At 38.5% G+C, this 20,207-nt stretch overlaps 1 protein-coding gene across 4 annotated transcripts in view; it reads right to left on the bottom strand.

Annotated features, from left to right (window-relative positions):
• Positions 1–20,207, bottom strand: part of MAP2K5 (mitogen-activated protein kinase kinase 5) — a 141,528-nt gene that overhangs the window by 32,361 nt on the left and 88,960 nt on the right. For all 4 annotated transcript variants that reach the window (XM_030012951.1, XM_030012952.1, XM_041123748.1 and 1 more), the window contains 2 exons: positions 8,452–8,478; positions 8,109–8,141 (listed from right to left, as the gene is read on the bottom strand). In XM_030012951.1, the coding sequence (XP_029868811.1) occupies positions 8,109–8,141; positions 8,452–8,478 (60 nt within the window). The remainder of the gene's footprint in view (positions 1–8,108; positions 8,142–8,451; positions 8,479–20,207) is intronic.

Here is a 20,207-nt window from a genome sequence, read left to right as displayed (position 1 = left end):
TCTCTCCTCAGTGTGAACGCCTGTGCAGAAGGAAATGCCATGGTCCTATGGCTCTATGGCCACAAGAGGGAAGTTAGCAGAACCCAGCAAACCAAACTTCAGTTCCTCTCTCCTCTGGGTTTCCCCAGCACACCCTGTCTTTGAAATTATCATCTCCTCTGGGCAGATACTCCTATTCTGCAACTTGTCCATTGATGCTGAAATGGCAGTATTTATTAAATAATGTGTGTGCTTTACAAAGCATTTCTGGCTTATCACTTCAGCCTAAAAAATCTCTAGGGTTAAAGAATTTTTTATGCACCCCAGCTTCTCTTTTACTAAAGCTTTCAAAGAATACACATATTTTTATACAGTAGTTGCATTTTACTTTGTGGGCAAATAGTGATTTTTTTCAGACAAACTTAAGTTTTAGATGCACCAGAAATGCTCCCAGGTGCAATTACATGTAACAAATGCACTGCAGTTACCGAGCTGTTTCAATGAGACCAGCAAATTACAGTATTGTACATGTTCAGATTTACTCTTACAAGGACAACTTTCTTTCACATCCTAAAAAAAAAAAAAAAAAAAAAGGGAAAAAAAATCCATTTCTGACTTTCTAGCCAATCTACTTCAAAAGCCTTGCACAAACCTAATGGCAGGTGATTTCCTACCGGTAACAAGTTTGCAAAAGACAGCGATGTCTGGAGGTGGCTCAGAGGCCCAGACTTGAAAGCATTTCTGGATTGTCCCCGTTATACTCCCACCCCCAGAAGGAAGGTGAAAGATGATTACATCTCTGCGCCAGGTCGCTTCTTGCTCTTTTTCTTAGTAGCAGATGCCAAACGTGACAAATTATACGTGGGGGCATTTTGGTGTGAAGTTTCGTCTGCTGGGATTGGAGTGTCAGCAGTAAACTCATTTATTTCCAGATCTCTAGCTGGACGGGAAGCAAGGTCGAAAGGCCAGTGTTTTATCCACCAAAACACTCAGCCTACCTTTAACACCTCAAATCACGTGAGAACCAGCTATTCTCTCAGCAGCGCTACCTGCTCCCCAAGTTGTTGAAACTACCACGTATGCGTAACCTACATTCGCACCAAAGGCACACAGACATTTCTGGTTAAATAAGTTAGTGGATACTTGGGGCTATTTGGTTGTCGCTTTTGCAGCATTTGCTACTGTGGGACAGTTTTCAGACCCCAGAAGAGGGAAGGAAAGAAGTGGAAGAGTGTAATTAACATCAGGAATAATCTAGAGTGTACGGCATGACATTTTCTACCTCTCACCAAGCTTTGTACTCGTTAGTGTGGCTCTCCAAAGGGCCTTGCAGATAAGCGTACAGGTAGCTGGAAAAACAGGTTAATCCTTTAACCGTAACTGTAATTGCTTTCTCTCTAAAACAAACATAAGAATTTTTTCCTCTCATTGCCGGTCTCTTGTCGATCATAAGCTAGCAGAGCACAGCAGTGTTTTGGGTAGATACACACACATACGCACATTTCAAATAGCTAAGGCACAGCAGCATGAAACGTAGCCTCTACCTGTTCACACCAAAGGGACTCAATTGAAAAACTAAAACCATTTATTGTTCCCTTTTTCCTCTGTACACTCCCAATGCATTTTTATTGCTTTTTCATAAAACACTGCTGCAAATAATCAAGCATGACCATTGACATCCACAAGATTGAGTTTTAGGAACCATTAAATGAGCTTGCCCTCTTGGGAAGGTTGTTGCTCAGGTTGGTCTAAAGGTAATTATTCAGCAATTCCTACCTGTGGTTTTACCTTGTTCCTATACAAGTCTCTGAATCTCATACACTAGTAAGGTCACAGTTTCTGTCTCAATAAAAGTACACCCTAAAACAACTTATCCACAGGACAAATTATGGTGGGTTTGTGTACACATGCGCACACACGTGTGTACATCCTAACACTAGTTTCTCTTGCATGGAAATCTTCAAAACTCTGGAAATTTTCAGGGTTAAATATAGGTGTTCATACATTTAAATCAATACCTGAGAATCTAAAGTGAAATTCCTAAAGAAAAAATAAAGTCTGGTTTCATTCTGAGCCTTTGGAGTTTTTTACTTTATTTGTATTTATTTATTTTATTTATTTATATTTATAGAAATAGTAATATGTAGCACTGATGCATAAGATTAAGAAATTCAACACTTGAGAGGCAATGGTCTTCATTGTGTTATTTGATCAAGCTGAACATCCTGTGACTTTTTAAGGCTATGCCATAGCAATAAATAGATGGATATATTTAACCAGGTAAAAAAAGAAGGGAATAGAAACAACTATATAGGATACATGTATTAAGTGCAAGCTATTTTTTCCATGGGAAAATCTGAAAATTTATTGATGCTGAAATGCTTCATAGCTCAGCATTAACACTACACTAGCGTTAACTGATGCTGCTAAATGTTTCTAGAGTACGAATTTAAAAAGAAAAAAAAAAAAAGAGGTCTTTGATTTGTGGAGTTTGTAAAGTCCTTGAGCTAGATTAAACTGCAGTCTTGTGAGACTGAGTATCTCTGTGGGGGCACTTAACAGAAATGCTCAAGAAACTCATGGAAAGCTTCTCACTACTTACTTATGAAGCTATCAGAGTAAGGATTCATGAGTACAACTAATTAATTTTTCTTTTAAATTTCTGCCCGACTCATCAAAATAAGCAGGTTTTTCAATGCTGCCTCCTATTTGTAAAAATAGGATTTGTTCTTGAAAGTCTTCACTCCTCAAGCTTCTAATGTAATTGCAATAACAAAAACTGATGGACAAAAATCAAGCTCTTTTTCTCCCTAATTCAATACATTTAAAAAAAAAAAAAGCCAAACCCAACACCTAAGTCACTGTTACACTGAGACAAACTATGGAAACTTTGAAACCAAAATTAATTTATTTCAGGTTATGAAGAAGAAAGGGTTAGAAACTAGAGCTGATGCTTAACTACAGAGCTTGTGACCACAAATGCTCCAGTACAGCAAAACCCAGTTTACAGCAACCACCCAAGGGGCTGGCAATAATTGCTTTCCTAGAAGGGATACTCTAACTAAATAAAGGTCAAACAAAATAGCCCTGGAGAGCTTAAGGAAAATTTAAAAGACTTGCTTAAGTCAGGAGGACTGCCTACTGGAGGCATTCCATAGTGCAAGTTTTGTCTCTCCAACCTTCTCTGGATGCAGAGCAGAGAACTCTAAAGCCAAAAACCACACGACTGAAAGGATGGGAAGCTGACATGCTGAAAAACACAGAGCTGTCAGGTTTGGCCTTTTGGGATATTCATACACAAACTGCAATCATCTAGGTGTTTTACTAAATGCTGATCTGACTAGCAATCAGGAAAAATGACATTTTTAGAAGGTTTTAGAAATACTGTGTCTGGAAAACAGCTGAGGAAGTAACTAAACAGTAATTTCCTATGTAATACATTTTGACATCAAGATAACAGGGAAATAAGTAACTAGAGGTTGGAAGAATCCTGAAAACAATGCCACTTCTCAACTGACTGGCAGGAATGCAAAAATACGCTATGATCAGAGCTCTGATTTTCCTGAAAACCTAACCCCCCGTTTTGCTGCAGTCACAGAACCTAGTAACCCATGGCTTACCAAACTGAAAATTCAGAACACCCTCATTTACCTTTTAAATGGAAAATTTTCTAGTGCATTAAAAGGAAAATGCATAGTTATAATCAAGGCTACGGTTCTCATAATCTCTGCTTGAGTGGAATTTGATTTATTGAGTGACTCTTGCAGACATCAGCAAAGAGAACACTTAACTGGACCGTGTAGGTTGTCTGGGAGGTTGCTGGAGATTTGGAAGCTGAGCAGGGAACAGTAAAGACTTTTTTGTCAGCTAAAAAAAAAAAAAAAAAAAAAAATCACAGGAGGCATTCTGAGACCATCAGCAGCAAGAAAGGTTAAAAGGCATACTGATTTTATTGCAGTCTTTAGGTTTCTGAGTCAACCTACGAAGTGAAATTGGGTGGCTTGCATTTCTCCAATGCATCATTTCTGGGGTCTGCAACATTAATGGTATTATTCTGGGGGTCTGTTGTTTGTATTTCTAAATTATCATCTGGAACAGATTCTGATGACAAAAACTTTTTTTTTTTAAACGCACCTAGTGCTTTTGAAGCATAATCCCATTGCTGAGTAGATTGCATTGCAAATTCTTTGGCTGCATGATCATGAAACATAGGGCCACATCTAGGACATCTTCCAAGCCAGGCAATGGCTCCTGCTTCCAGCAGGACTCCATTCTCCTTCATGTTGGAGTGTTTCTGGAAAGACTGCGCGCACAGCAAGCGATGCGTGTCCTTCTCAGTAGGGATTCATCTGCACTGCTCGGTGCTTTCCATATAACATTTCGGTGAGTTGGAGACAAACTAAGTTGAGTGCTAGAATATTAAATTACTCTCTGCTCTCAAATAACAGCAGACTGCCTTTATTGCTGGCTGTGTTGCAGGATGAACTACATTAACAACTACTCTATCCTCATCTTTGCACCAGAAGCAGGAGTCTTATCATGGTGGGAGATGCTGCTACGATTAGGACTGTTGCTTAAATGAGCGTGTCTTATTTGTAGCTGGATCAGATTTCACTATAAGTTACCACATGTTAAAAAATAAAGGTCCTGGCAGGCATCTCTCCTATTCACACAATGCTCCTCACTAATTTTGACATTAAAAAAATAGTCCCAGAACCAATGCCATTAAAAGCCCAATAACATAATTTAACAACAACAACAAAATGTCAGGCATAGTTTACTGTGATTTGAGAAGAAGAACAGTGCCTGACATTTTTTGTTACAATTATCCTGCTTCTCAAATCACTTACTCATTCTGCAGAATTTCTGCAAGTAAATTTAAGTCCTAGAAAATTAACAAATGGACTTTTTAACCTGCCAAAGTGACCTGCTACGTCTCACATATTTCACTAAGAATTTAAAAACAGCTCCAAAAATCTCACTACTGCAGGACATCTAAAAACTCCCATGGACTGTTTTTATTCCATAGTGCACCACCTTAGAGAGTTTGAGAGAAGTCCATGATACCTACGTAACAGAGAAGCAACCTCTTAACTAGTTCAGCCATCAATAAATCCTACAAACTAATGATTATGAATGAACAGAACATTAACTTTTGGATTCCTGCTGTGTTTTGGTGGAACATGGAACAGTTCTACAAAACCCAATGACTACCAATATAATAAGCAACTATTATAAAGAGTCAAGGTCTCCATTTCATCATTTTAAAATCTTCCAGGTTCTCCCATATCAGGCTCTGGAGTTTTTAGCTGGGTCCAGGGGGAAAGACTGGGGTAAGCATGCTGCCAGCAAAGACCCAATTTCAAGAAACACTCTCTTCCACAGCACTGTTTAATCGCAATTTTAGGAGCCAAAAGCCCAAACCATTGTCTGTCACACAAAAAGACACACTAAGGGACTTGAGGGAAAAAAGACCCAGAGTTTTCAACTGCAACAACATCAGCAAATTGTTACTGTGGCATGAAGCTACACGGGGACCGAAGATCCTTGAGGCAGCTCGATCCCACCCTTGCAGATCTGTTCCTCCCATATCCTATGACACTATGGCTCATCCAGAAGCTTTGCCATTATGGGAGCACTGCTGTGCCCTATCTGTTTGCAGGAATAGGCGAGCTACCGATCGTCACTCCTTGCTGTTCTGATCGTCATTAAGGTAGGTGGGGAATTCTGCACCAGTATCTGGGGGTTCCCATGGGTTCAGGCTGTACAGCACAGCTGCAGGGGAGAGGCTTGGCTCCCACCTCCTGTGAGTTTTAGGACCTCCTTACAGCCAAGGGGAAAATTTGACCCAAAATAATCAGTCTTACAACACTAAGCATTTCTAATCCTTAATATTCATGGTAGCAATAACAGCTGTACAGTACCAGAGAGTAAAGAGATTTTCCCTCTCAAAAGGTCCTTGTGTAGAAGGAAGAGTGCATATTAGCCAAATAAGCAGGTCCCTCTGTTATTCCCCAGGAGGCACATCTTACGGAAGACAAAGTGAGGAGGAAAAAACCATAGTCACAAGTTAAACACATTTTGCTTTGAGGTCTTTGTACACAGGACAGGGCTGGGGGTGGCAGGAGGATCTGTTAAAGTCAATGCTACCCATCAGCTAGAACAGAATAAGCCTTAATATAAATGTCCTCCAAGACACCGTCATGCCAAGAATTTGCACTTCCAGGTGTGGCAGCCACTATCTAAACGCTATATATCTTATTAAATGACCCCCTAACAATACACACGTACCGAGCAAATAACACTACAGAGCCAATCCATTCTCCTCTTCCCTCCAGGCTCTAAATGTTATGGCATGCAACTTCCATTTAGACATCGAGTGTGTTGCAAAACAAAGCGAGTTGCACTTAAAGAACTTTCAGCTGAGCTATGCTCTGTAACCTGAAGTCTTAACGTGCCCACGAGCACAGTGCGCTCTGAACCACCACCTCAGGAGAATGATGGCTCCATGGCATACTGCAGAACATAAAGTGAGTTAGAACAAGTAAATAACAAAATGCTAACGTTAAAGCTAGCTCAGCACTCAGATGTTTACAGTCCGTACAAAGTTCCTTGGTTAAAGTTTTTGTAAGAAGACTGGAGCAATTCTGATCTTGAGGAAAAGACGTGAAAGCTGCAAGAAGGTCTACCATAATCTGCAGATCTTTAGAGTTGTGTTTTAGAACAGTAAGCTTAGATTTAGGCACTGGTACCAACCTATTTAGAGGTAATTTGTCAAGCAGTAGCAAAACACAAGTATAAATACAAGCACCTTTAACTTAACTTCTTTAGGATAGAGATGGCCTTTTGCTTCTGGTATATACAGCATCGGTGCTATGGAATTTCCACACCTCGACCAAAGATGTACGTAACAGGAGTAACAATGGATGAAAAAGATGAAAGAAACAGAATTGCCTAAAAACCTCCCAAAGAACCAGACCACCATAAAGAGCCAGGTAGAAGAGCTAGCACTGCTGGAGGACTGGGAGAACTTTTTTCCTTTACACAAAGGACACTTGTTCATTTTAATTTAACTGCATCCCTCAAGGCCCAAATGTCACTTTTAAAAAGAAGTTCAGCTAAGCCACTGTCATTCTCTAATAAAAGGACAAAAGCATTCACCACAGGTAAGAGCAGCAGGTTTAGCAGTTCATAAGTAGCAGTTAACAGATGGAGATACAACCAAGATAAGAGTACTGGGGCATCACACTGGCTGTGAGCTTACCTCAAGCTAAACAAACATGTTACACAGGACAGGTTGGAAGCAGCTGAATGGTCTAAATGGACACGTCAACACCCAACGACTCCAACGTGAGGAGCCAGCAATGACTTTCTGCTAGAGGTTGAGTCAAGTCTTTAAAAAGTTATTTTTTTTTCTTGTTCAAACTTCCCAATTATCGTCATCATCATTTTGCTAAACATTAAAAACAAAGCAAAATTGACAGCAGACTGCCCATGGCTATTGCCTTACTGTCAAGAGTTGGGACCCCTGCTTACACCTCAGTTTGGGAAGGAAGACGGGAGCTGCAAAGAATTGTTTCAATTGAGAAATGTGACGTTAGCCACTGCAATTCAGTCTCCACTGCAATTCAGTCTGCTGTTCACAGCTGGATCTCCGGCATCTCAGCTTTTTATTTTGCCCTTCTGATTAAATAAAAATGATTAGATGACATTCAGATGCTTTCCTGCTCACACTTTGGTTTTCTCTCCTTGTCAAAACACCATTTTTGCCTATCTAAGCCGCATTAAATATGCCCACTATAAAGTCTGCTCCCACTTGAATGTCTCTGTTCCAACTCATCTGGCAAACGCAGAGGATCAACTCACACGATGAGGTTGAGGCTTTAGGGCCTAAATAGCTAAAAGGACTAGCCTTTGAGACGAGCAAGTCTTTCAAAGACTCAATGTTAAGAGTAGAAAAACAGCAGAAAGTGGGACAAGGCCAGTTCATGTTCGACAGCTCCAAGCTGCACAAGGCAACTTGTGCTCTGAGGATGTTGGGCATTGTGCTTCATTAGGAAACAAAATATAAGCTTTCCACTCCATTAGGAATGACTTTAGGAGTGAAAGCACATAAGACGACGACTCACCTCATCAACAATGCACTGCAATAACTGGAGAGGCTGCAATGGAAAGAAGAGAGGAAAAAGTATTAGCCTATATGCAATATCTTTACAGTGGAGTGGAAAGAAAAAATCATTAATGCAATAAAATATAGCAAGATTAATCAACAGCAGCAAACTCTTATAAAAACATTGATGCTCAGGATGTTCTATTATTTCTAATGGTACCTAATCTAATACAGGCAGTTAAAGGTTTGCATTTTCTTCAAAATGCAATTTGCTAAGTTTAAAACAAGGCATTCAAGCATGCAGAGGAAGCAGCCATCAGGAAAAAGAAAAGTGAATTTTTTTCTGAACTCATAAAGCTTACCATTAAAGATCCCTGGTTTTTCTGAATCTGAAAAAAGGCAATATGTAATTAGCATGTCATAATCAAAATGACTCACTTGGACACATTATGATCACTGAGAGAAAATTATTGCATCGCTGGTGGCAATTTGTGGGCATGTGTTAACACAATTTACATAATGAAAATACACAAATGTTAATAGCTCGCTTCTCATTTATAGGCGAAAGTCAGCAGAATGTTAATTTCACACAACACTTTTTAGTACCCTCCAGGTTGTATTAGAATAGGAAGAAAAACCATAATCCATTTCAAAAGGCTGTTTACGATTCAGATATAAATAATGTTTTATATTGCTAGATTGTGAACACTGGGCTTAATGTTGCAATCATTGCTAATGTTATGAAGCTCACTCTTTTTAAATTAAAAACCGATTTATTTAAAATTGAAATTAAATCATAGTCAGAAATTAGAATTTTGGATTACTGCCAGAGTCTGCTCACAATCCTTTTTTTGTGAAGAAAACTTTAATTATGTGGTTGAAGTATCTACCGCTGCTCAGGAAAGCCTTTAATACTCCACTTTTACCCAAGTTTCTTATATATTCCAACCCAGTTTTACTTTGACTAGAAGTAGAGCATTGCCATCTGTGAGGCTGGAAAGTTTGACGAACTTTGCATTGTTTTAAATGGCAAAGACTTGTTATCAGTCACCTCTGAGTCTTTCTTAAATTTCTTAACATCAGTTTGGTTGGGAAATTAATTAATAGTTTGTAGTAACAGACCATTCAATTGCTTAGAGAGAGCTACAAAATATTCTGGCCCATACTGGCAAAGCACCTTTTGATTACAAAAAGAAACAAAGGCAGAATTACAATACGAATGATTAAATACAAAGCACAGAGCAGGTACTTAATGCAAAACATCTGACTGAATTTAGGGATGCTGGTATTCTGATAATTTGTATATGCATACCATTTCTAATGGGTATGGATAATTAATGGCGTATTTTTCCTAAATAGACACAAAGTTGCTTGCAACCCAACATGCTCGCGATGCAAACAGAATGCAGTCCTTAGTGACAATGTTGTCTTCTGTTCTAACAGTTTATTTGGCTTGCCCCTTACATTTAATATTCTCTGTTGTATAGTGCCATGATGATGAATGTTGTAGGGCTGCCATCAGCTTTGGAAGCGCTCTCCCCCAATACCCAGCCAGAGGCAGGATCCTCTAGTAATACTTTACAGGTAGTAAAATGTAATATAGAGGAGGTTGAAAACTAGCACCAAGAAAATAGCTGGTATTATGCACATGAAGTCTTTCATTATTGTATTGGTAGCGCACAAATACACACATAAAGTTTCTGCGTATAATTCTATTTTTTCCAAGGAAGAAAAGAAAATAATAAAAGAGATAGCAGTAGCCCATTATATTTTGTAATGGTCAATGTCAATCTATTACAATTCAACAGAATAAATTTGCTGTTTTGCATTATTGCTAATAAGCAAAATATTCTGTGGGTATAAAAAGTCTTTTTTTCGTACTTCACTTCCAGATGCTAAATGACAAAATAGACTCAGCTTATTCAATAGTGATGATTTGGAGCTCCTTCAGATTAGCGCACATGAACAGGCAATTCAGTTTTTCATCCAAACAGAGTATCAGTCACATTTCCTTACCGGAAAAATAGGTCTTGTCATGAAAAGGAATAGAGGTGGGATCATACACAGTAGCCTTGACACAGATATGATTACATCCCATTTCAGAACAAGATTTAAAAAATTATTTCTAATAAAAGCGCTCAGTGCTTCTAATGAAAAATAAAGCAACACAAATCGAAGTATTACAGAATTCTTCCTGTGACACTGCAACTCTCTGCTGGAGCAGCAGGCCCAGCTTCTGCAAGAGGGAGAGACGTGTCCTCGCTCACACGCACATTGTTACAGGGTTTTATTACACAATTTTGATGGCAACATATTATTTTGAGATCATCTTCATAAATTTTGCATTAAGGTAGCTGTGCCAGTACCTGGAATTGATTCAAAATGCTTAAGACACTCAATTACTTTTTAACACTGTTACCCAATGTAATGACATATCTGCTATTTCCCTTGCATTTGATGATGCAACATCATTGTAATTGATTCATTTTCTCAATTAAATAAAGCTACTGTGCCTTCCTCTATGAGAATGCCACAGAGACTCCCCAGTTAGATGTATTACCTATTTTCTCTGTCTCGGATATATTGCTTGTAAGGCTGCACTGTGCTCCTCTGTTAACTCCACTAGAAAATGCAACGTTACAGTCGTATTTTTCAAGTTCTGAACAGCAATGAACTTAGCTGTATTTATATTAGGCATATTTTTCACTGTTAAAACTATGTTGTTTACCTCTTCCAAGATAACATTATTGGGCAGCCTCTGCAACTATAAACCAAACCTAACTGAGGACAACTTTACAGTCAGTGCTTCTCCTTTTGCACACAGTTCATGAAAAAGTGAGGCATCCAGTTTTATAGCACATTAAGAACAGTTTTAAAAGTACTCAACATAAAATGTTTTATTTTCCTGTTCACCCATGCTCCTTTTTTTCTTCCCCTAACCGTCTGGTTTTCACGCACTACTGGGAGACAAGAAGTCTAGGAGGCAGGTTCGTCTCGAGGGATCCAAGCGCAGTGGCCACAGCTCAAAAGTCTGAGCATGTGGCATGTCGCTACCCTGTGCAATGCTCAGAAAACTTGGGGATCAGGAAGGAGACCGGCACTGTCTTGTTTTTATACTTTCCATGAAGAATTTCAAATAGTGAAATGGTTGCAGTGACACAACTGAAAACCCTGCTTGAAAGGAAGACAATGCATTTTAAGAGTATCGAGGAACGCTTTGATGCACTCATTAAAACATCAATCTCATCTCAGAAAAGCCTTTCACCGCCAACACGCTCCCTCAGACACGCCAGAAGAACGCATGTAAGTCCCTGACCTGCTCATCGCTGGAAAACCCAGTTGGTCAGAAGGTTTTGTAAGCTTTTCATATGCAACCAAAATTGTGTGAATTTGCAGAATTAGGTCAGCTAGTTGAAATTTTTGAATCTGTATTGTATTTGCTGTGTTTTTTTCTGTACTTACTGCATGCGATAGTTTATAATTTGAAGCAGCAGGGCAAACGATAAATAAATCTATCACATTAACAGTCTGTTTCTCAGGTCATGAAATATCAGTGGTATCTGGATAAACTACTCCATAAAGCACATTCTCCAAATGGCATTTTTTTTAGGTTGGTTAAAAATGCAAAAGTTTGCCTCCTGCTTCATCTACTATTTAATGAATGCCTCTGGTTATGAAAAGCAACTTTTGACAGACCATCAGGTTATATTTCTGTCTCCATGGAGATACTTTGGACGGGAAGTGGCTGAGAAGACCTCTACCATCCCTTTCACATTATATTCACAAGCACAATCAACGAAACTCAAATGAATCCACCCCGGGTAACTTACAGGAGTCACTAGCTATAGCTTTAATTTTCGCTTTTACTCTCTGGAATTAGGACTTGCCCTGCAGCTCTTGTTTGAGAGATTTGCAGGTGACCCAGGGTTAGATCTTCCCATATCAGTTAACAAATTTTCTCTTTACATATATACTGCTTTTCAAGCTAGTGATTTTTTTTTTTTAATAGAAAAATACATATACCAACAAATCATACAGTTATGATTTTTAAGGGAGGCTTCACAGTAGAACATTTATTTTCCTAATCCTGGAAAATGTGGATTTAAAAAGTATATATAGCTTATTTTTAATCTTTACAAATTAGGCTTAAAGTTTTATTGAACAGCTGAAACTACAAATATTGTCTCCTATTGACAAATGACCAATGCACACTTGCTTTGTCTCTGCCCTGATATAAACGGAAGAGAAATATGTAAGTGTACTGCATTTCCATGTGGTGTTCACCACCATGGGTTTTATTCTTCCTCTGGAATGAAAGCATGATCTTCAGACATACGTTACAAAGTCTGGCAAAATTGAATGGTTGTACTGCTGAAAGAAGTCAAAGCACCACAGCCAGTAAGACTGACCCCCCTAACTTGTTCCTGACATTCTCAACAGCCCCCCCAATCCCAATCTGTGGATTTTGCAAAAGGCAAACTTCAATCACTGTCACAAACCAGAGGACAAAAAAAGAATAAAAATAATTTCAAGATAATAAAAAAAGACAATTCACAACAAGCTTAATATTAAATATATTCTTACAATTATATTACGCTGGTTTTCCCAGAGGTCTACAAACAAATTTATATAAAGAGATTATTTCATCCACCATTGAACTGCAGCCACTTCTCACAGAAATCTGTTTCCCAGAGTTTAGTAACACAATTCAAAAAAGCGGGCATGAAAAACTACACACTGTTGAAATTATGGAGGGAGTGTGAGAAGCCAACAATAAGCACTACGCTGGAGTAGGACCAGGATGCTCATGATAACACATTCCTCAGTCAGCAGGAATGTGGGACAAGCAACTCTTAGGAAAGACAGTATATTTAGCAAACTGCTGTTTAAGACCTTGTTTTAAGCATCACAAAAAGTGCAATAAGTAGAACAAAGGGTGGTCAGCCAGAAACCAAATAAAGGAACAGGGTTTAGTTCTAACCAGTTCTTGCTTAATGTCACCCATGTTTATCAAGTTTAGTGAAATGACCACCGTGGTAAGAGAGAGGAATACCAGGAGAACCTAGAGGACACTACAGAAGAGGAAAACCGATCACAACTGAGCAGGAATAATGTCATGATGCTACCCCCCTCCTCCGAAAAACCCCAAAGGACAAACACCACAGTGGGATGCCGAGGGAGGAGTACAGTCTGAAGACACACAAGGTTATCTTTTCTCCATGCAGCACTGGAGAGCTGTGCCTGAGCCTGTGCGCTCCCCCAGGGAGCTGTGGGCCAGCTGGAGAAAGTTCGAAGAAAAACCACAAGAACAGCCAGAAATCTAGAAAAGAGAGACTGAAAGAACGAGCGCCTTCAGACTAAAGGCAGAGCAAGGATGACATAACCAACAACCCTCCTGCATCTCTCCTCCATGTTCGTTATGCACACAACTACCACTATACCCTGCAGCGAGGAAAACCTTTCTAATAATAAAGCAGAGGAACAAATCATCTAAGGAAACAAAAGAGCCTCTAATACCGGAGCGTTGCCCTTCAACAGCAGATAATATCTGTCAGGATTGTCCCTCCTCATAAGCACACCACTGCAAGTCCCTTCCAGCTTGATAAGAAACAGGTAAAAATGACAGTTACTATAACCCGTCACTGGAAGGCATCTAGAAAAATCCTGAGCTTTCTCCCGACAAGCTGCAAAATCAATTGTGATTGCTACAGATGACACAATTCTAGGGACATCTGAAAGGAAACAACCCAAAGCAACAACAACTTGGGTATATGAGTGGAGTTTTCTAACTAAACTGAGGTGCTGAGCAGGTTGAGGCACCACTCTATGCAATGAGCATCCTCTCCTATGTCAATTCGACTGCCCACTGCAGGTACCATTGCACTCTCTCACAAATTAAACCCATGGTTCCACGGGGCTGGCAGAAGAACGGCTGCCATGGAAGGGAAACCCTTGCCTACACCTCAAAATCATTCACTCTTATTCTGGCCTTTGGAGCTCCTCACTATGTTGAGCAACCATCACCCAGCCCAGGAGGATGAGATGGTCGTGCATGCTGTGTGCTCCTACAGGTCACGCTGGAAACACAGTCTTTAGCCTCTGGCATTGCCAGTCCATGAACTTAGGGAAGAGCAAACGTTGGGACCATCTCCAGAAGTGCCTCACAACGTCACAGACCCATGAGGAGCAGGTACCCTCGCTCCTCAAACAGGCCAAGAGCCACAATTCATTTCTGAGCTCTTACAGGTGCACCCTTGGTAAGGAAATGGGTAAAACGGAGCAGGGATCCACTGTACCCTTGTCCCTTCGTCTCCAGTTCGGTGACTTGGGAGGAACCATGCCTCCTCCTTATCCCAGCCAAGAGAGCCTGTTCAGAGCACAGAAGATGTAAATTTTCAGTAAATCCAATATTTGCTGACAGTTTGCAAATGGCAACCTAAAACAACGAACCAAACAAATCAATCCTCCTACTGCTAGCTTTCTTCCTAGGGAGAGCCGATCTCCCAGGTTTAAATTTTCATTCAGGCAAGTCACTCAAAAGCATCCACTGCAGGAACTGTAACTGGGAGGGACCTTTCCTTCCAAGCACCACAGCAACATCTCCCATTCCACAGAAGCACCAACTCATGCAAGAGATCCTTCTATATTTGCAAAAATCTCTCTGAAGAGATTTCAGTATTTCCTCCTGCATGTTTCTCCCCCGCCCCCAATAAGTAGCTCTCACAGCAACAAACATCATTTCGTTTCAGGATCTCGCTCAACTTCCGCAGTCACAAAGGTCTCGGCACAGTCAGTCCTGCGCTGTGAAGGCGAGATAATAACTGCACAGAGCAACAAAAGGGCTCGTTGCATTAAGCCATTTTCTTATTCAACACAGGTTGTGAACGGTGACAATGCCGTAACTAACTGGAAGACACAAACTTACATCCTGACCCCAAAGATGCACCCATGGGTGATTATCTGTAGTAGTTAATTTTCCCACTTTGTAAAAGTAAATTGAACTTTTCACAGGTTTGAGGCTGATGTCAGCACGACCAGGTATGAGGTTTTACACAAGACAGGGGAACAGAACACTTCCTGGAATGCTGGTCACAAAACACAGCCTAACCTCTGGTCCCTCAGACTGCCTGAAATTGTTAGGGTTAGAAAGAAAAAAAAAAAAAAAAAATCAGTCTTTCAAGATCATAAGCTAATAATCCACTCTTAAAATCTATTCAAACCATACAAAAACATATTATAAAATCAGGATTTACTAGTTACCTGTATTTCCAATCTTGACCATATTATTCAACCACCAATTTTACATTAAAAAAAAAAAAAAAACAGACACGAAGATTAAAATAAAATCATATAAATTTGTCTTTATACTTCAGATTCCTAACTGATTTTTTTTTCTAAAATCTATCCATTTTCAAAAAAGAAAACACCTCTGGAAAAACTAAAACTAAATTAAAATTTTACAGCAACTTTCTAATAGACAAATCAAATTTAAGTTCAAACTTATTTCTGGCTAAGGAGAAAAAAAAATAAAGCAAAATGTATCTGAAGTATATTATCTCACGAATGATATATGTAGTGAAACCTATGTTAAGAAATTGGTAAGAGTTTAAAATAATAGCAAATGACTTAAAATATTGTCAGTGATTTCTGGAATATATTATAAAAGCAAAAATATTTGCACAAATCTATCATATTTAAGATATTATACAATAGTTTAATTCACTATTTTTGCATTAGCATTTGAACAGTGTTTAATGTCTTTTAAATGGTTAGATATAATGATATATGTGGAAGAAAAACATTTCTTTCTTTCTTACTTGCTGTAACCAACCCTCAATTTATTCTCACAAAATAAATGAATGCTTAAAGGATGTTTCTGTCAATTGAAAAAACAACAGTAAAATGGCTATTTTACATGCCAAGTTAAACTAAATATTTTTTTCCTTGACAACCTGCTTACATTTAAATGAAACCAGGCCAAATTTGGTCAATAGTATGGATTACATATAACAAAAAGAATCTTAGACCATGTTAATACAGGGATCAGAAAGCAGCAGCTTCATTTAAAACCATGCAATTATTTAGCAAACTAAGATACAGCAAATAAATTAATCTGTTTTAAATGGAAGCGCTTGCACAGTAGCTTTTTGACCTATAATTAAATCTTACTTGCAGAAATCACAGCGAGGGTAGAATTTGCTGATGAAAGGATAAAAACAAAATCTTGCAAAAAACCCCCAGCTTTGGTATCAGAAATTAAAAAAAAAAAAAAAAAAAAAGAAAAAAAATTGCAAAAGCTTTTCCTGCTGAAAAGAAGAGCCGTGTCCCAAAGCTGGTGTAAGTCTGCATTGTCCCCTGATCTCCCCGGAGCAGCAGAACTGATTTGCTCCAGCTGAGGATCTGGCCCAGCATACGCAGCATATTCTGCATCATCTCTCCGATGCTTTTGATATGCTGGGGTTTGGTAAAAGTACAAACCTTTCCCTAACAGGAGGAGCAAAAAGCCGTTTTCTTTCACTGAGGTTTTTTTCCCCCCCCTGTATATTTTCTTATAAAGCAAACCAATGGCAAGTCTATAGTGAGCGCTTTCTTGGGCTATAAAATTTCCTATTATCCACTTATGTTTTCTTTGCAGTGGGATTTAAGAATGCCTCTTCCTTGAGACAAGTAATATGTCATCATTTTGTTGAACTAACAGGCCTGACAGTCTTGTCTCTCCGAGTTAGAGACACCAACGCTCTGTGCTCGTGCTGCTGGTAAAACGAAGGTGAAAAAGCTGGGAGCATAAAAAAATGAAGGAGAAAATCTAACTGTAACTAAATTCTTTACTAATTCATTCCCATTATTTATCATGCTGCAAAAATAAACTCTTTATATTAAAAAAACCCCAACCCTTAAATTGAGGTCTCTCTCACTTTCACTACATTTTAAAATAACTTATTTGAATCCTTGGATTATCTATTTTAACAAATACCATCTTCTGTATTCATCATTTCTCATGTCTTTTTGATCTTTTTTTCTACTTATCATGTTCTTTATTTGAAACAGATTTTTAACAGATAATCTTGATCGTTATAACAATATCTTGCTTGCATTTCATTCAAATAATTCTTAAAAACAGCTTAAAAAGCCGTTTGGAATAACATCAAGCTCTCCATCAATCAAATGAAAAAATTCCGCTGGCGGTTGTATAAACATCAGATCAACTCTGATGTCTTCAAGGATTTCAGAGTGAACCATAAAAAACTCCATTAACTTCTGACAAAGAATGCAAATTAATCACAACATGGGGTGAAATGAAATTAAAGGCTCTTTTCTAATCAATGACAAGGCAGGATGAAATATTTGTTACTCTCCGCGTTCAGGCTGCCGGGATGCTCGCGCTTTTCCCGCACATCCCAAATGCAAGGTGTGAGCACAGATTCACCCAGGGTAGCTCTTTAGCCCTCCCCATCCCTACAGCTATCTGCTTACAAGTCGCCCAGATTCACAAAACACACTAATCATCTGAATCTCAGGTGCATCCAATTTGTTATTCACACTCTCCCGGTGCCAGTGAAAAGCCTGGCGTAGACAGATGCACCAGGAACCTTAAATGACAGTTTTGGCCTCCGGAAGTGCGATCGCTACAGCAAAATCTAGTACAGCCTCCAGGTGAAATGTCTGGAGCTCCATATGGAGCAGGGAAAATTAACAACAAGATGAAAATCGCTGTAGCAGCAGGGAGTCTGAATTTAAAAAAAAAAAAAAAAAAAAAAGAAAAAAGAAAAAAAAAAGAAAAAATTTAAAGATGAGGAAAGAGAAGTAATAAATTAATGGGGTGTGAAAACATTCAAAGCTTTACAATACCAGGGGCAGTATTTGCTCAGATTTGGGGGGGGGGGGGGGGAGCAGTGGGATGGGAGGGTGCAGAACGGGGGACAGGGTGGTTGGTTTTTGGGGGGGGGGGGTGTTGTGTTTTTTTTTTTTCCCCCCAAACTTCAGGTCATTTTCATGTAATTTATTAAGGGAGGCCTGGAATTGCAGGCAAATGAAGGAAAACATTTCTCTAAATGCAAAAATATCTTAAATACAGTCATCATAATCCACACTTTCCTATAGCTTATTAAATCCTTGGCAGCTCAGTACTGCCTGTTTCTTTGGAATATTTCCCTAATGGATGCGGCATCCTTTTAACGTCATGCTTTGTATAAAGTTTGACTACAAGCCGAGACTATTTAGTGGGCAATTCTTTTCATTTCTCCTAAATTGCATTATCATTAAACAAGTCATTGCCCCCATCATGTTTTTATACAATATACTGAATTTGAATCTATGTGATTAACTGTACATCTTGCAGTTTGTTCAGCCACTGCACATCTTTGGGGTTCCAACTTAAAATTTAATTAAATATACTGTGAGGTACCATGGCCTTTTGGTTTTGGTTTTTTTTTTTTATAGTTCTTTCTGCACAGACACGTAAAATCAAAATCACATAAATTGAGGTTAAACTTTTAAAAGAAATTTGAAACTTATTTTCCCTATGTGCCTTCTTCAGATACTGAAAAAGCTGGATGGATATGGACTCCAGCGGGTTTGGTGAAAAGGGTTTCCTTTCTTTTTTAAATGTTTACATAGGAAAGAACTTTATTCAAAAGAGTATTTTGTGTGTGTGTGTGTGTGTGAGTGCATGCACCATTCCTGTTAATTTTAACAGAGTTATGCAAACACATCAGGAGAAGAATATACACTTAAGCGCTTATGTTTATGTCTACAGAAAATCCTGTGAGTGTCATATCCTACTACTTCCAAAAGGAGTTTTACATTGCTATTGCAAGCAAGCAATAGCACATTGCAACACCATGCCTGGAAAACGAACAACAAAACCATGAAAACCATAACAGGTTTAGAAATTTACTACATTTTTAGGATTAGAGTTTCCTGTGCAAAGTTTTTGTAGTGGAAAAGTCTGTTCTGATCAGTACTATTTGTTATTTCCTTGTTCAGATTGCTACCTTTGGCAGTTAGCTACAGATTATGAAGTTAGCTGCATATCAAGACAAACAAAAATTTACAGTAACTCTAAACACACTCATACTCAACTTTACTTACATGAGTAGTTGCTCGCACGCTTAAGTGCTTTCAAAATAAGACTTTATTGTGAACATAAGATTATATAATGATAGTGTGACGAATAAGTGTTAGCAAAATAAATACTTATAAAAGATGTGGAAAATGAGAAGTGCTAACTTCTATCATTAAAATATTCTACTAAAGGCCAGAAAAAAAAAAAAAATCATCCTTTAGTCTTACTGGCATCTTGCAGGAGTCCTGAATTTCCACACTGCAATGATTCTCCCTATAAATCTTATTCATTTAAACTGAATTTACATACACCATTTGTCTGTGTCTTAAAAATAGAGAAAAAGGAAAAAAAAAAAAATTTTTGCTACAGCTGGAGACAAACATTCATTTGCAGGAAATTTCAGGTGTTCTCAGACATGTATCCATACTTTCCATCTTGAGAGAGAAGTAACTTCAAGTTATTTAGGGACAAATTCTGCACACACACATATGATTAGCTTCATTCATTCGAATAAGCCCACTGAAGTGAGGAGGATTTACTCAAATGAGTGACTGCAGAATCAAGCCCTTATGTAGGGAGATAAATAGATATTTAGACATTAAAAAAAAACCAAACCACTAATTATCCCCCTAATCAGAGTAGGTTTCTAAGGTTTCTTGTGACCAGCTATGTAAGTACTTGTCTAAAATACATATTCTTCACATAAAAATCCTTATGAAAAGCAGTTTCTTGAAAAGCTTAATAGCTACATTTTAAAGTTTCACCTCCTCAACTGTTTTACATTAAAAAATATATACAATTTCATGGACTACTGACTTGCCAAATATTCTTTTACAAACCCGATCCGCTTTTTTAATTAGAATAGCAAAAAGGATCTTAAACTAGCAATCATGTTTTGCTCCCAATTCAGAAAACAAATTTTTGTCGAGAATCATACATAATGTATGCGCTCTAACTTCTCTCCCCAAGCTCCAACACTCCTGTGAACAGAGGGTTATCTGAAATTGTATCCCACGTCACTTCGATTTAGTGTTATAATACACCATCTACAAT

Source organism: Aquila chrysaetos, chromosome 5, assembly GCF_900496995.4.
Source record: "Aquila chrysaetos chrysaetos chromosome 5, bAquChr1.4, whole genome shotgun sequence".
Classification (NCBI taxonomy): Eukaryota; Metazoa; Chordata; class Aves; order Accipitriformes; family Accipitridae; genus Aquila; species Aquila chrysaetos.
Note: the sequence above shows the minus strand (reverse complement) of the source record. Positions and strands in the feature narration are given on the sequence as shown.